Raw genomic sequence first — 15,499 nt, forward strand, 5'->3', positions numbered from 1 at the left:
GAATTTTTATAGTGACTGAAGGGATAATAAAACTGCAACCCTCTTTTAAAATGAAAGAGTTTGAACTAAATAGCATCAAGAACTAGGAGGACAGTTTTGAAGTGGGAGCCTCTCTGGGATGCCGGATCCCTCCTATAGGTTGGGTGTACCCTGGAAAACTGTTTTAATTTAAGAGGTAACTCTTGTTAGAAAAGAGATTTTATCTACAGCAAAAATGAAAAGCCTCACGTTGCATCTTTGTTTTCTGTGTAATTTGTATCTTTTCTTTCCATCACTATTTCATCTTTGAATCTGTAGTTTTTCTATTAAATAAACTTGTTTGTTTTCATCCCAAGCCATCTCTGATGCGCGGGCGTATGCCAAAGGGAGCTGATAAGGAGGCGGAGGGACTGGTTTCACACCTTCGGGAGCAGTCTGAGTGGCTGATAATTAAGAACTTGGGGAGACCTAGACTGGAAGAGCTAGTGGTGTCATCCTGAAAAGTGTAACTAGGCTGCTGAGGTCCAGGATGAGAACTTATGCTTGTGGACAGGTTACTGACATTAGGGAATTGAACAACGGCTGCATAGCACAGAGGCCCCCAAAGTTACAAAGCAAGAGGTGACAGAAGCCATATAATATCATGTGTTGACTGGCATTAATTATGTTCCTCTCCTTTAGTTCTTTATCAATGGAATTCCATATCACACTTACCACTCTTCATCTGCCATTCTAAGTGCTACTGCCTCAGCCCAAATTACTAATATTACCACAGTACTGATGACTTCTTCTGTTCAAGTTGTGAACGGCATTTGAAAGCACCTTCAGACGCCAGACAATGTAGTTTCCTCCAGCTGAAAGGAAGAATATTTGTTGTTCTACTGTTCCCGATATAGCAAGGAGAAATGTTCCCCATTTATACCCCTTGCTCTCCTTTTTGCGAGCCTTACTGGTGTGATAGAGTCCAGGGACTGCCCATACGAACAAGTTCTCATGCAGAATATTCTTTGTATCCAGTCCTATACCCTTATAGTATATAATCTTGTCCATTTGGGGCTCCTTGGGGTATGCAAAAATCTAAGACAACTTCCTCCCCTGCAGCCCCACCCAAGTTAGGTCTCCCTCTCCTACAAGACATTGTAAATCTACTCAAAAGGGTCTGTTAGCCCAGTCCCATAGATAGCACCAACAGGAACATGACAATGAGGAGAAACAGCAACAGGAGATTAGTTGATTCCAACAGCAATATCTTACTCCTCACCTGCTGAGGCACTCATCCCTGCTACTTTTAGTCAGCTGGATGATTTTAAGATTTACAGTGCATGACAGACATCTCACAGTTTCCAGTGGAAGTGACACAAGAAACGTCCCACAAATTACTGGACAGTCTGCATGCCTGGTAGAGTTGTTGGCCTATCAACAACGAGTTAATGGAAGCACTTAAGAACCTGAGCCAGTAAGTGTTATCGAACACTCTCTGAGTATTTTTATATCCACCCAGTTCCTGGATCACTGGTAATGGTAGTAGCAACAGTGCATGAAAGATCTAAACATCAAGGGCCTCCAATTATGATACCAAAGATAAGGACCATATGAAACTTTATTTATTCATCAGGAAGATCCACTATTCAGCTTGCCTCCAGATGTGCATTTCAAATTTTCAGATGCTTATGTTGAAATATGACTGGAATCACAAATCATAGATCAGAGGGGTAGCCGTGTTAGTCTGGATCTGTAAAAGCAGCAAAGAATCCTGTGGCACCTTATAGACTAACAGACGTTTTGGAGCATGAGCTTTCGTGGGTGAATACATGCATCTGACGAAGTGGGTATTCACCCATGAAAGCTCATGCTCCAAAACGTCTGTTAGTCTATAAGGTGCCTCAGGAGTCTTTGCTGCTTTTACAAATCATAGAGAAGCTTCAGAAGGAAAGAGAGTAGCTGAGATTCCTTAGTGTTTGAAGGGCAGTTAGTGGCTTGAACATCTTGTCTGGTTGCTCTTAATGCTTCTGATGTGACCACTTCTTGAATATTTTGAGAAGTCCAAATAACCATCGATGACCTCCCATTTGAAAGTTGCAAATGGTTTAATGCACCAACTGACAAAGCCTTTCATTCATTAAAGGACCCAAGAACCACCCTCCAATCACCAAGCGTATACACACCGGCCTTAACAAGGATATAGGCCAGCCCTCAAAGCTCCAACAGACAGAGGCGCTCTACCTCTTATTATTACAACCCTCTGAGAACACCAGAACCATCATGGAAGAAACAGAGGTTCCAGAACAGAAGGTCCTCTGACTCTTCTGTTGCTAATTCTGTGGCTACCTCACAGCAGCAGGTTGTATGCTGATCAGATTCATTTCAGAATCTATACATTGGAGACATCCCAACAGATTAACTGTCACTTCAAATTCGCGGGACCATCCTGCCCAGCCCTCAAACACCCATTGGGGAGACTAGTCCCTGGCCCCTCCCCTGCTGTTCCCCCTCCCTTGTAGCCATGCCGCTGCATAGGCAGCACTCTGGGCAGCATGGCTATGTGCTCCTGCAGGGCAGGGCAGCAGCTTGTCTGGCTCCAGCCAAGCGGCACGGCTGCCAGACATGCTGCTCTGAACAGCATGGTAAGGGGGCTGGGGCTGGGGGGGTTGGATAAAGGGCACGGGGTCTCAGGGGGCAGTCAGTGGACAGGGAGCGGGGGGTTGGATGGGGCAGAGGTTGGGGGGGCAGTTGGGACAAGGAGCAGGGGGGCTTGAATGGGTGTGGGAGTTCTGGGGGGCCTGGCGGGGGGCAGGGGTGTGGATAGGGGTCGGGACAGTCAGGGGACAGGGAGAAGTGGGGTTAGATAGGGGCTGGGGTCCTGGGGGAGTGGTTACGGTTGGGGGGTCCCGTAAGGGGCCGATCAGGAGACACAGGCTGGGGGGGGTGGCGGATTGGATGGATCAGGGATTCTGAGGGGGGCAGTCAGGAGTGGAGGTGGGGGCCAGGCTGTTTGGTGAGGCACAGCCTTCCCTGCCTAGCCCTCCATACAGCTTTGCAGCCCCAATGTGGCCCTCAGACCAAAAAGTTTGCCCATCGCTGTCTTAAACCAATATCCAGCATCTTTACATCTGACAGCTTGGATACTGGCTAAGTGACTGCCAGTGAAAGAAATTGTTCAGCTGAAGTCCAGAACCTCCTAGTACAGCAGAAAAAACTTTGCTAGACTGACCTACACAGCAAAATGGAAGAGGTTTTCTGCTTGTGCAGCATGCCATTGCCTTTGAGTCCCCTGTTACTGCTATTTTGGATTATTTGCTAGCACTAAAACATTTGGGATTATCCATCAGATCCCTAAGGGTATATTAAGCAGAAGTATCAGTATATCCTCCTCCTATTCAGGATCATATCATATTTCCCCTTTCTGAAGTTGCTGGATCTTTCAAAGGCCTCATTCGTGTGTTTTTCCCCTCTCTAGGAACCCCCTCCCTGAGACATCAACATGGTATTAACTGGGTTAAAAGGACTTCCTTTTGAGCCCCTATCGACTTGTTCTTTGTACAGTCTGTCTACAAAGATTGCCTTTTTAGATGCTATTACATCTGCTCAGAGGTCCTTTTTTAAATAGTTATTTTCATTAGTCTGATCTAGTAGTCGATCGTACACCCCTACCATGAGTTTACCCATATGTTTTTTTATTCCTTTTATCTTTAACCAGAGACTCTCAACAGGCCTGCTCTTTCTGGACCTCAGAACAAGTGTGTGTGTACATATACACATACCAAGTCTCAGTGATGCCAGTTGTCATAATTTAGTTTATGTACTAATACTTCCAGTTGTTCCTGTTTATTACCCGTACTCCTTGCATTTGTGTGTAGATATCTAAGATTCCCTCACTGATTTCCATCTTGTTGTTCATATGACCCTATTGTAATTTTCCATGTCTTCTGCCACTCCCCAACATCTAACCCTCTTTTAATGTTGTCTTTTGTTTATATTTACTCATCCGCCCCCAGTGATCCTAGTTTAAAGCTGTCCTCACAAGATTGGTGAGTTGGTGTGTGAAGATGCTCTACCCCTTCCTGGTCAGGAAGGCCTCATCTCTTCCCAGCAGACCACCTTGCCAGAACAGTATCCCATAGTTGATGCTTCTGATGCTTTCCCATTCACACCATCTGTGCAGCCATGCATTCATCTCCAGGATGCACAGGTCCCTTCCTAAGCCCTAACACTTAACTGGAAGGAAAGATGGACAAGAACACAGACATTTTTTCTTCTAAAAGTTTAGTACAGAAAATAAATTAGACTAATTTTATATAAATTATTAATATACATACACAGACGGTAGACAGTTCTCCTTTAGCTCTTCTACTTATTAACAAGTTGTTTTGTCTTTTATATTCAGCTTATTTTATTTTCCTCAGTGAAGAAGTATTACAAATGCTGTAGATTTCAAAATGTTATGTTGTCAATATGTTGTGATATTTATTCCTGTTTATGAACTCTCATAGGTTTGAGATTGTAGAATACAAATTGTCATGTCTTTAAAAGGTGATTACAATGTTTTAAATGTAGCTCGCATTTATTTGTAGTTGTTTATCCACAAATGTATGACAATGTTGGTTTCTTTTGCCCTTCGGTTTCAGTATATTTCAAAACTACAGAACAAAATAACACAATACAGTGCAATATAGTGAAGTAGAGTGGTTTTATTATTTTTAGAAGCACAAATTTTCATGAAAACACATAACCTCACCTTGTCTTATAGAAATAAAACTGAATATTTAAGCATATAAACGTTCTGCAAGGTGCACCTGATTCTAATATAGTTTCAGATTCTTTTAGTTGTGTGGCAGTATTCTGAACAGAATGGCCATGTTGAAAGGTCATGTTGCTAGTGACAGGTGCTCAATGGTTGTCAGTACCCTTGTCAGCAAAGAGAATCCTTTGACATTAAAGTCCCCAGTTCAATCCTGATGCTGTGTGACTCTATTGGCAGGTCCATCAGGCTGTAGCTGATCAGTGAATGTCAGAGATGCTGCTGTTCTTCTGGGATGTCACCTGTCCCTAGTGTTTTTGGTTTGGCCTTGCTTGTTGTTTGAACTTACCACACTTTCCAACAGCTCTCCTGTGGGAGATGAACTGATAGGTCATGGGAATATAGGTATCTTTAGGGCATGCAAAATCTCATCCAAAGTGACTTACATGAAGGCTTGTAATGATTGCCTTGACTCTAAGCCAATCAATGGTTAGCATGCTTAGGGACTCATTAAATGGCATTTGTGGTATCTGTAATCAAGGTTTTGAGCTGTATTTCAGGGAGAGTGGTGACAGCCTTTAATGTCTAATTGACCTCTTCTCTTTGATTCATGTTCCATATTCACCTCTGATGTGGTCCCCAATGGCAGCAAACAGCGCTGCTCAGCATTCTGAACTTCTGTTCAGAGCTTCAGCACCTCAGCCTTGGTAGCTGTGTCATGGTAAGTAATTGAAGTTATGTTTGTGTGAGAGAGAGATGACTGAGACTGAACTTATTTTTCTTTGTTTACAAAAGTTTTAAAAGATAGTTTACTTCATTTGCTTATCTAACATTATCCTCTATTCTTATCGGGCAAAAATGAATGTGTGTGTGTTTAAAGGGACACTGGCCAGTTTTGTAGGCCTAAAATTTAGCTCACTATTTCCCCGCCCCTGACTGTTTGTAAAGTGAATGCAGTTCTTTATATGTTTAGTGGTTTGTTTGGTTTTTTTTTTTGCTTCCAAAACTAATGTTTAACGTTCATTTTTATTTAAAACAAATATTCATTATTGGAAGCCTGGCACTCATGAACAACCCCAACAGTAATAAATCTCTGTGTACGTAGAATGAGTTAGTTTTATGGAAATATTTTTAGTCATAGGCTTCCCAGGGCTATAGGTTTTTTGTTACTTTAAAAAAAAAATAAAAAAATAGGAATTGCTGACGAAGACGCCCTTCCTTAACTATGTTGTACCTGAATGCCAGAGGCAGGCATAGAAGGGGCCTTATTTTGCAGCTCCCTGTGCTTATAAATACAGCAGAGTACTTAATATGCGACTTGATGGGCTTCTCCACCTAATCAGGTAGCAAAAGAGAAAGGAAGAGCTGGCTAGACCTCCCCCAGTTGGTTCAGCAGTACCAACTTGCTCTTCCAAGAGTCTAGACTTCCAATCATTCCTTTGATAGTGGGTTATACTGCCCATACAGTGAGTCACATCTTCATTCCCCCTAACTTCCACAGTGGGGACTGGCAGTGCTTCCCTGAAGGCTAGGTCCAGGTTCAGCCCTTGTTTAACCTTGAAAAGGGATGAGACTTATTCCTCTGTCCATATGCAGATGTATGTGCACTGTTTATTTTATTAAGTGTCGTTAACCCACCAATAGCTCTGTTGTTATCCCTCCAATTGCCCCTTTATATAAGCAGGGCACACCACTGTCAATGAAACTTAATTACCCTTTGGGGGAAAAAGGCTCTTACAAAAATTGCGCTAGCAATGCAAAAAGAAATGTTGGGAAGAAAATCAGTTTTAGTCATAGATTTTAATTGGTCTTTCTTATTCAGTGCTTAAATTTAAAAACAAAAAAAAGTGTAAAAACTGACGGAAAATTTACCTTGCCATTGTCTTTTTTTAAAAAGCAGAATGAGACCTGTCCAATGTGGTGATTAACTCCTCTCCAAATTCCTTAGAAATGAAAAACACTGAAGACAGATCAATAGACGTATTAGCAAACAAAGCTGCTTGGGTATAACTGGGAATAACACTATGTAAGAAATAGTGCTTGTTTTCATCACAGATTGAAGACTATGACCTGATAGCGAGTATGATGGGAGCAAAGTGCAAAAAACTGCGTACTCTGGATTTGTGGAGATGTAAAAACATTACTGAAAATGGAATAGCAGAACTGGCTTCAGGATGTCAGCTCTTGGAGGAGCTTGATCTTGGCTGGTGCCCTACACTACAAAGCAGTACTGGCTGCTTCACAAGCCTTGCGCGTAAGCTCCCAAACTTGCAAAAGCTCTTTCTTACAGCCAACAGGTCTGTGTGTGACACGGACATTGAAGAACTTGCCGCTAACTGTACTCATCTTCGGCAGTTGGACATACTGGGTAAGGAAGCACATGAATACTTGCTTTATTGTTTTTTCATATGTTATAGGAAGCGAGGACTAGATATTGCATAAAATATGACTTCATTCCAGATCTTAAATATTCTTTAAAAAAATAAATCCCAATACAATAAAATTAAAAATGACTACATTTTTTTCCTTTTGTGGTATTTGTATGGAGTATGATAGACTATATTTATAAAGTCTGAGTCTTTTGATCAAATAAGCAGACTTTTCTTGCAGAACACACGTCAGGCAGAACAGAATAATATTCTCCATTCTTTTTGTCACTTTAACTAGAAGATAATGTCTCTTCTAAAGTTAAAAAGTACCTTATGATGCAACTTAATTGTGTTTTCCACTGATGCAGAAAGGAAAAAAAGTAACTTTTTGCAAAGCTTAAATTTCTAGCCCTTTGTAGCTCTTACAGATGGCAGTCCCTTTTGCAGTCTGAAGTAAAATATGCTTTAGACTCTTGAATGAGGAATTTGTGAAGGGAAAAGTATCTCTACAAAACATTGCATTAATCCTGTTAGACTGCAACACGTGGTTTCAATATTTAAAATGGTGAAAGACTGCATGCATTGCCATGAGCCAAGATTTCCTTTAGGGACAGGTTCTTGTACATTTGATGGATATTTTCATGGGTTTAGCTGAAAGAGGAAGATAGAAGCCTGAAAGGAAGCAAATAAATTAATTCAGTATGAGTCATGAGAAGAACAAGTTTTAAAATTGATTCTGCAAGAGGCTGAGAACCCTCCATTCACATTGCCTTCAGTAGATGGTTAGAGCTATCATTATCTCACAGGCTTGGGCTTTACGTGTGCAAGAAAATGTACAGCATGGCTTCTAATTGTTAAACAGCCCTATATAGCTCATACATAAATACCATAACACATGGTTTCATGCTGTTGACCTATGGCCAACATCCAACCAGCATTAGGAAGAAAGGAAAACAGGTGCAAGTTCACTCTTCCCGGAACAAATTGATCAAAACCTAAACCTGTATGTGCTTTGTAGTCTGTGTGACAGGTTGCCCCCCACTTAGGATGCAACTGAGTCAGCCTATTGTGCCAGCCTGGGTCCTCTTTACCTGGCCTTTCTGGGTTAGGCTCACAAGCCTCCTCCAGCCAAGCACCCAGGCAGGGCCACACCCAGCTGCAGAGAGAAACAGAGATTCACTCTGGAAAGATTCAGCCTTAGGGGCTCGCCCCAACACTCTGGTGCCCACTCCTTCTTAGGGGTACAAACCCAAAGGTTTTATGGAATTCGCCCCCTCCCTCAATATGGAGGGAGATATGCACAATTTTTTGCCCCTCCCCCCAGCTAGAAATTACATAAACTGGGTTACATTATAAACAAGAAATAAATTTATTAACTACAAAAGGTGAATTTTAAGTGAATATAAGAGATAACAGACGGAACAAAGCAGATTACTGAGCAAATAACCCAAAGTCTGCAAGCTAAGCTCAATATACTAAGAAACAGGTCACAAATTGTAATTTCTTACCCTAAATGTTATTTTAGGCAGGTTACAAAGTTTCTGTGGTTCAGAGTTCCAGTTATATTTCTTTTCAAACTGGACCCCTGTCTCAGTCTGGACTCTCTTTCCCCACCCTGCCCCACCTTCCCTTCACGTGGCTTTAGCAGTCTTTCTTCTTGGGCAGACAGGCCATGGAGAGGAGGAGCCCCCTTTGCCTTCCTCCCCACCTTTAAATAGGATTTACATAAGGCAGGAATCCTTTGTTTCCCAAACTTGACACCCCCCCACATCCCTTTCACAAGAATTCCCATTACCTGGGAAGACCACCTGACTCTGTAGTATCACAGCATCCATGAGTCCGTGGCTGTATGGAGCATCCTCAGGAAGGACTTTTCACAGTCCATTGTCCTTGCTGATGGGCCATGTGACCTGTTTGTCTTTTCCATTGTTGTACCTGAAGTGTTAGCAGTGGGCATCACCCAAAGTAGCATAGTTGAAATACAGATACGTAGTCAATACTCCTAACTTCAGATACAGAAGTGATACAGGCATACAGATTGGATAATCACATTCAGTAAATTATAACCTTTCCAGTGATACCTTATAAGACCCATCTTGCATAGAGTATCTCTCAGTTATGTCATATCCATATTATAAACATATTTCCATAAAGAATATGGAGTGAAACATTACAGTCTGTTTTAAGTTAATCTGTTTTGCAGCTAGATTAAAGAAGGCATATTTCCTGGACGTACAAACCAGATCTCCAAAAGGCTTACTGAATAAAAGCATTTTATAAACATATACGTTCTTTTGGCCACCCACTCTCATGCTTATCTTTTATGATGGCATTGTGTCTGCCCACAAATCGATTTGACCTTTTCACTAGAACAGAAAGGCCGAGCAATGAATAGTTTGGTTGTTTACCCTGCATAATGTCTGCAGGCTGTGCTTCCTCTTTGCCAGCAATGAGAGTTTCTTGCCACATTCTCTCTTAATATTTGATTTCACTTCTTGACACTTATGTGCAAAATAATATCTGAACAGTGAAAAGAAAGGAACTAAGCTCCTGAGCACTTACTGCTGTTAACAAGTTAGATTATATTGTTGCGTATATTATAGAAGACCTTTTATGGTGAGACCACATGTGGAGTTACTGCTATATCCAACTTGCTAGGTGAATCTTGGAGCCCAGTTACCTCATGTGGCAAGGGATGCTTCAGCACTCCCCAAGTACACTGCATCAGCTCTCTGTATCAAATCAGTGAACAAGTCCCTTCTGTTGTAGGCATTACTGAAAATCTGGTTGTTTCCGCAGTCCAGTTCTCCCACTCCTTGCAGCAGCAAGTACTTTAAATCATATAACACGATGGCAGCTCAAAAATAATGACTCTCCCAAAAATCATGGAGTTTTCTTTTTTAATGATCAAACTGTGTTTTGGGGCCTAATTTCTGAAATTTCCTTGCACACTGCCAATGTATGTGGCAATTTAAGTGTTGCCAACTCTAACGAATGTATAATAAGGCCATTTTTGTTTCACAGCAGGAGTTCTCACTGGAGACCCCAACTGAGAGTGGGTCTTCATTGTGCTAGACACTGTACAGACACATAATAATTGACCGTTTCTGCACTGAAGAGTTTACAATCTAATGTAAAGCACAGTGGTGAATTTGACATGGGAGATAAAACTGACACTCAATAAATTTATCTCATATATAGCTACCAGGAGATGGGAAAACTTTTATTCTCTGCTAAACTGGGCTGGGTTCAAGCTGATGATTTACAGGTGAAGGCTCCACAGCCTATTAGCAATGCTCAGAGTTACCTAATCCCCGACAAGTGCTAATGTTAACACCTTCGTGACTGAAGCTTGTTTTATGGAAAGATAGGTTTGTTAAATCCAGTTCTGAGCTTTTTGGAACTTACCTCAAGTAGGATCCTCTTCTCTGACACACAGGCAAGATCTCCCACACATTCCTCTTGGTCTCAAACACAGACCTTAGTTTTAAAGGGAAAACTTCCCATTAAGCAAAACCAAATAATAAAAATGCAACATTAAAATACGTAATAGCACAATATCCAAAATAACTTCTACATTCAGTGTTTTGCGATATAAAATCATTCCAACAGTTACTCCAGGGTCTTTACACTAACTTTTATACATCTGTGTGTAATTTTTTTTTCATTCCTACCCAATCATCTGCAAATTTTGTATAAAAAACCTTCAGCTCCGCACCACAGACCTCTTCTATTTCATCTGTAAGAGTAACTAGTAGTAGAAAGCATGTGGTTGTCTTCTGTGGACTAGCTAATACAAAGATTCACAGCACACACATTACCAGTGAATTACACAGGTACTTGTGACACAGCAGTGGAAACTCTGGGCATTGTGTGAGAAAATCTCTTCCTCACTCCTCCAGAATTGTGGGAAGGCTGCAGCTTACACAGTGTTGTGAGACTGTCTAAGCAGAGGCCAAAATGCTATTTCTCACAATAAAGTCACAAGAGTTGGCAGCATTGACTTGGTTTCATTCTGATATTGTTAAAACCTATGAACTCAGCAGGGAAAACTCCTCCTGTTCCAATTAGAGCGTTTAACTCCATGGTGGCTTTATGGGCAGACAAAAATGAAACCTCTTTTGAGAAGATTTTCTGGGCTGCAACCAGTTTGATTCATTCATTTACTAAGCATTATAAATTCAATATCTTGTCCAAATTGGATGCTGTTTTCAGTTGCTGGGTCCTGCAGTTTTGTTCCTTACCTGTAGGGCCCCATGTATCATGCAATTATGTGACCATGTAAATTGCTGCTTAACTGTGGGTTATGTTTAAATGGGTGCATAACGTGCTCCAGAAAATAAATTCCCATTAAAAACAATATTTAGGCCATGATCCTTGTTTGTGGTCTAGCAATTCACAGTGCAGCTTTGGAGGCGGTGGTGATATAAAGGTAGGTTGTAGCCACCATTGTGCTTCCTCAGCAGGCTGTGTGCTGGGGCTGGTTCCCCAGTATAAGAGCAGCACAAAGGGACCATTATGAGAGATGGAGATCACAGGTGCACAGGAAATCCTCAGACACAACCCCTTTCCCTACCAGCTGCAGGGGATCGATGGTGTAGGAATCATCGCACCAGCTTTACACCACTGGAAGATCCCCCTGTACAAGGATGATCCTACTATGACTGGCTATGTAAGCATTTGAGCTATACTGTACTTGTCTTAGTGCAGCTAGATTCTGGCCTGAAGCCTCTAGGCTTTTTAGTTATGAAGATGGCCTCTAGAACATGAACCATGCACTGAGCAATTGTCACATTCTGGGGTGCAATGCAGACCACTGAGGGGTTGTGGCAGCACCTGCCCCACAACCTTGAGTGTGTCACAATGCTTTCCTGTTGTAGCTCCCAAGCTGGAACACTCACAAACAGCCAGACAGCACTCACGTCACACCCTGAGTGTCAGTGTATAGCTGCAGCCCTGGTCCAGCACTCCCCGTCCCAGATTTTCCCAAAAATGTGTGTGCTGCACTGTCCAGCCCTCTCCTAGAGTGTTCAGATATTAAGTCTGTTGCCCCGTAAAGGATCAGTATTCAACAGTTTGCTACTTTAACTGGCATTACCAAACAGTTCAGTTGAAACACAACACTGGATTCGTTTAGATGAAAAAAACAAACAAGTTATTTAACTACAAAGATATAGGTTTCAAGTGAGCACAAGTATAAGGTCATAAATGATTACCAAAAAAAAAAAAAGTAAAATGCTTTCTAGTAGCTAAAACTTAACAAGCTAGACTCGGTTCAAGATAAAAAGCCATACGGCATGTTCCCAGCAGCCTGGCTAACCAAATTCTCAGGTCAGAATCTTTCCCCAAAATCAACAGGCTGGTTCCTTTGTTGTCTTAGATGAAAGAGAGAGAGAGAGCACTTGGGGTTTTCTCTTCTTTTCTTTTATAGTCGTTAAGTGGATTCTTCTGAGGGTTACCCCTCAGAGCAAAGTTTATTCATAGAGTAAAGAAGGCAACATGGAGACCGAGGTGGAGAACGAGGCTCCATGTTCTTTCTTCTCACCTGTGTTTGCTGAAATGCAAATTTGCTTGGTCTCTTGTCATTTCCTCTCCCTGCTATCTGGAGGCCCCTGTTTACTGCTTATATGCAAATTTAGGTAAACACACATTTCTTTATTCAGGATATTTCTGCTCTGGCAGGGCTGTGTGGTTTTGAACATGTGATAAGAACATCATACAGGGGGTTTTCATAACTTTACATATAAATGGTGCTACACTCATTTCACCATGATATTATTGACCAGTGAGTTACTAGTTTTCAGATGATACCTCACAAGGCAGATTTTGTTACAGTAGTATGTAGGGTCTGAATACAGGGGTACATTCGGTTGCAGTAATGCGTATTGACTGCCTGAATTTGCCAGCAGCCTGAAATGATATCTCTGAGAGATGGGAACTGCCCTCATTCATCTCATTGTTAACTCAGAAGTCAACAGTTTGAATGCCAACATTGCTGATTGTTTTAACAGAAGCCTCAAACTAGTATGTTTATATTTCATTGTAGGTATTGTCAGATACTGACGCAGGATGCACTGGGGCAACTATTTGCTACCAACGGTTTCTGACAAACCCTGCTCCCCAAAATGTACAGCCACCTTTGCCCTGCACCAAAACGGGTAATAAAGAATACCCTCTTCAGTGCCAAAGTAATCAACTCCCTCCTAGTTACCAAAACACCTCCTATACCTTCCTGTGTGCCTAAAGCCCCAACTGTCCCCCACCCAGCTGTCAAAATCTTCAGCTTTCCCCTGACAGCTTCAACATACAGTTGATCACTTAAAATACAAAAATTTGCAGCAAATTTAAATTTGAGAGCAGTGTAGAATAAATTGAATTGAATGTAAAATAAATAACAAGGAATACTGTGCAAATTGGAGTAGCCTGGGGAGTGAGGTGAGAGCATTTGTGGGAGCAGTGCCAGATAATTCCAGGGTCTCTGCTACATAGCTTAAGTCTAGTATGTTGCATAGGACACAGGGCTCTTTGAACATTAATTGGTCTTTTTAGTTTTGTGCTCTCTAAAATTATTGCTAATGTATCTTTGTTGTTTTATGTACTAAATAGAGGCAGATGTTTTTCAATTACATTTTGAAGCATTTTGTGGGAGTGTGTTGAAGTGTCCCCTGCCATAGAATTTTGAGCTTCAATAATTTTATTGAATTGCCTCTTTGACAATTACCATGCATGGATCTTTCCAACAGTGCCAGGATAGGTGGATCGGATACATGAGCACATATATGGGAATGCTGATTTACAGAGAAGGAACAGAATTGTCCCACTAAACAGTTATTGCTCTCAGGCATTCTAATGAGCCAGTGCCAGAGAATTTTGCCAGGGAACAAATTGAACAACAAAGTAAAATGACAGATTTGTAAGACACCTGCTGTGCATTTGTACTAAGCAATGGGCACTTAATCGAAGTAACAAAACTCTAGTAAATAGAGATGGGCCCAAACTAAAATCCCATATTCAAATCCACTCTCCCCTCAAAATCTCGTACCACCGTGTAAAGGTAAATATGATAAGACATCCCTTCTATGAGGGACAGAGGAGAAAAGGTGTGCTGTACATATCCTTTCAATGTTTTTAATTTTTTGAGAAACATTCCTAATTATACACAGCACAGGTAATGTTAAAAACATAGAATGTCATATCTCTTATCCCACAGTCACCTATTGGTGGAGCTTATTCACTAAAATGACTCTTTTAGCCATAAGAAATGTATTTCTATTACAGTTCATTGTCTGTAGGAAAAGTTCATAGTTCTTTAAGCATCCTGATGTGTGTTAACATCCATATTCTCTATTATCGGAACCCAGCACCCACTAAAGTCAATAAATTCCGCTGACTTCAGTTAGCATTAGACTGGCCCTTAATCGCATGCATTTGTTGCAGCATTATATTACAGTCAGTGAAGCGGGTCCACAATGTAAAGACCTGGATTTGGCGTGATCTTTTGCTACAAACTCATTAGAAAGTGGTGGTGTCAGAGCACAGAATCCAGGCACCCAGATTGTGAGGGGAAAGCCATCTTGCTTTTGCAATGTAGAGCAAGAGCCTGCATTCAGTACTGAGAAAAAGTTCCCACTGAAATCTTGGAGTTTGTCCAGAACAAGAAAACTGTGGATTTTTTTCTACACAAGTTAAGCCCTGGCAATCCCACAGACTTTCTGTGGTCAAAAGTGTGCAAAAACTTTCTCTGAAAAGAGCCCTTCATTTGAAAGGTTGTCAAAATAAATGTAGTGAAATAAACTTTAAATGAGGGATAAGGTGTAGAAGATTTCTTGCTACAACATAAGCTGGCAGCTTTAACAAAGGTTCAATTCACATTAACTTTTTTAAGTGATCTTTTCTTTTTTGTTTTTAAACAGGGACAAGGATGGTAAGCCCTGCATCTTTAAGAAAATTGCTGGAGTCTTGTAAAGATCTTTCTTTACTTGATGTGTCCTTCTGTTCACAAATTGATAATAGAGTTGTCCTAGAACTGAATGCCAGCTTTCCTAATGTGTTCATAAAAAAGAGTTTCACTCAGTGACTCACTATGTGTGCTGCTATGGAATTCATTTGACAGTGTTGTTTCCTGTGAATTTGTCATTACATTTTTCTTCAAAAAAGAAATTAAAATCTTCCATAAAATAGAGGGGAAATGTTAACAATATTCATGAAATGAGTACATATTATGTATTTGGTGCAGAGCTCTTATTCTCCTGTACCTAGTAATTGTTTTCCCTTTGTTAATTGATGGCACTGCATGTGTATAAATGGCCACATATGTGGCCTGAACTAGAGAAGATGAAGAAAACATATTCTTGATGCCCTTTTAAAGAAAATTTTGTACAATAAGATACATTAAAATCCAGGTGAAAGTGAA

At 41.1% G+C, this 15,499-nt stretch overlaps 1 protein-coding gene across 3 annotated transcripts in view; it reads left to right on the plus strand.

Annotated features, from left to right (window-relative positions):
* Positions 1-15,214, plus strand: part of FBXL4 (F-box and leucine rich repeat protein 4) — a 94,255-nt gene extending 79,041 nt beyond the window's left edge. For all 3 annotated transcript variants that reach the window (XM_050949270.1, XM_050949271.1, XM_050949272.1), the window contains exons 6-8: positions 5,367-5,438; positions 6,773-7,085; positions 15,000-15,214. In XM_050949270.1, coding sequence (XP_050805227.1) covers positions 5,367-5,438; positions 6,773-7,085; positions 15,000-15,163 — 549 coding nt within the window. In that variant the 3' untranslated portion in view covers positions 15,164-15,214. The remainder of the gene's footprint in view (positions 1-5,366; positions 5,439-6,772; positions 7,086-14,999) is intronic.
* Positions 15,215-15,499: the final 285 nt, after the last annotated feature.

The sequence above is a fragment of the Gopherus flavomarginatus genome, chromosome 4 (assembly GCF_025201925.1).
Source record: "Gopherus flavomarginatus isolate rGopFla2 chromosome 4, rGopFla2.mat.asm, whole genome shotgun sequence".
In the NCBI taxonomy this organism is placed as follows: domain Eukaryota; kingdom Metazoa; phylum Chordata; order Testudines; family Testudinidae; genus Gopherus; species Gopherus flavomarginatus.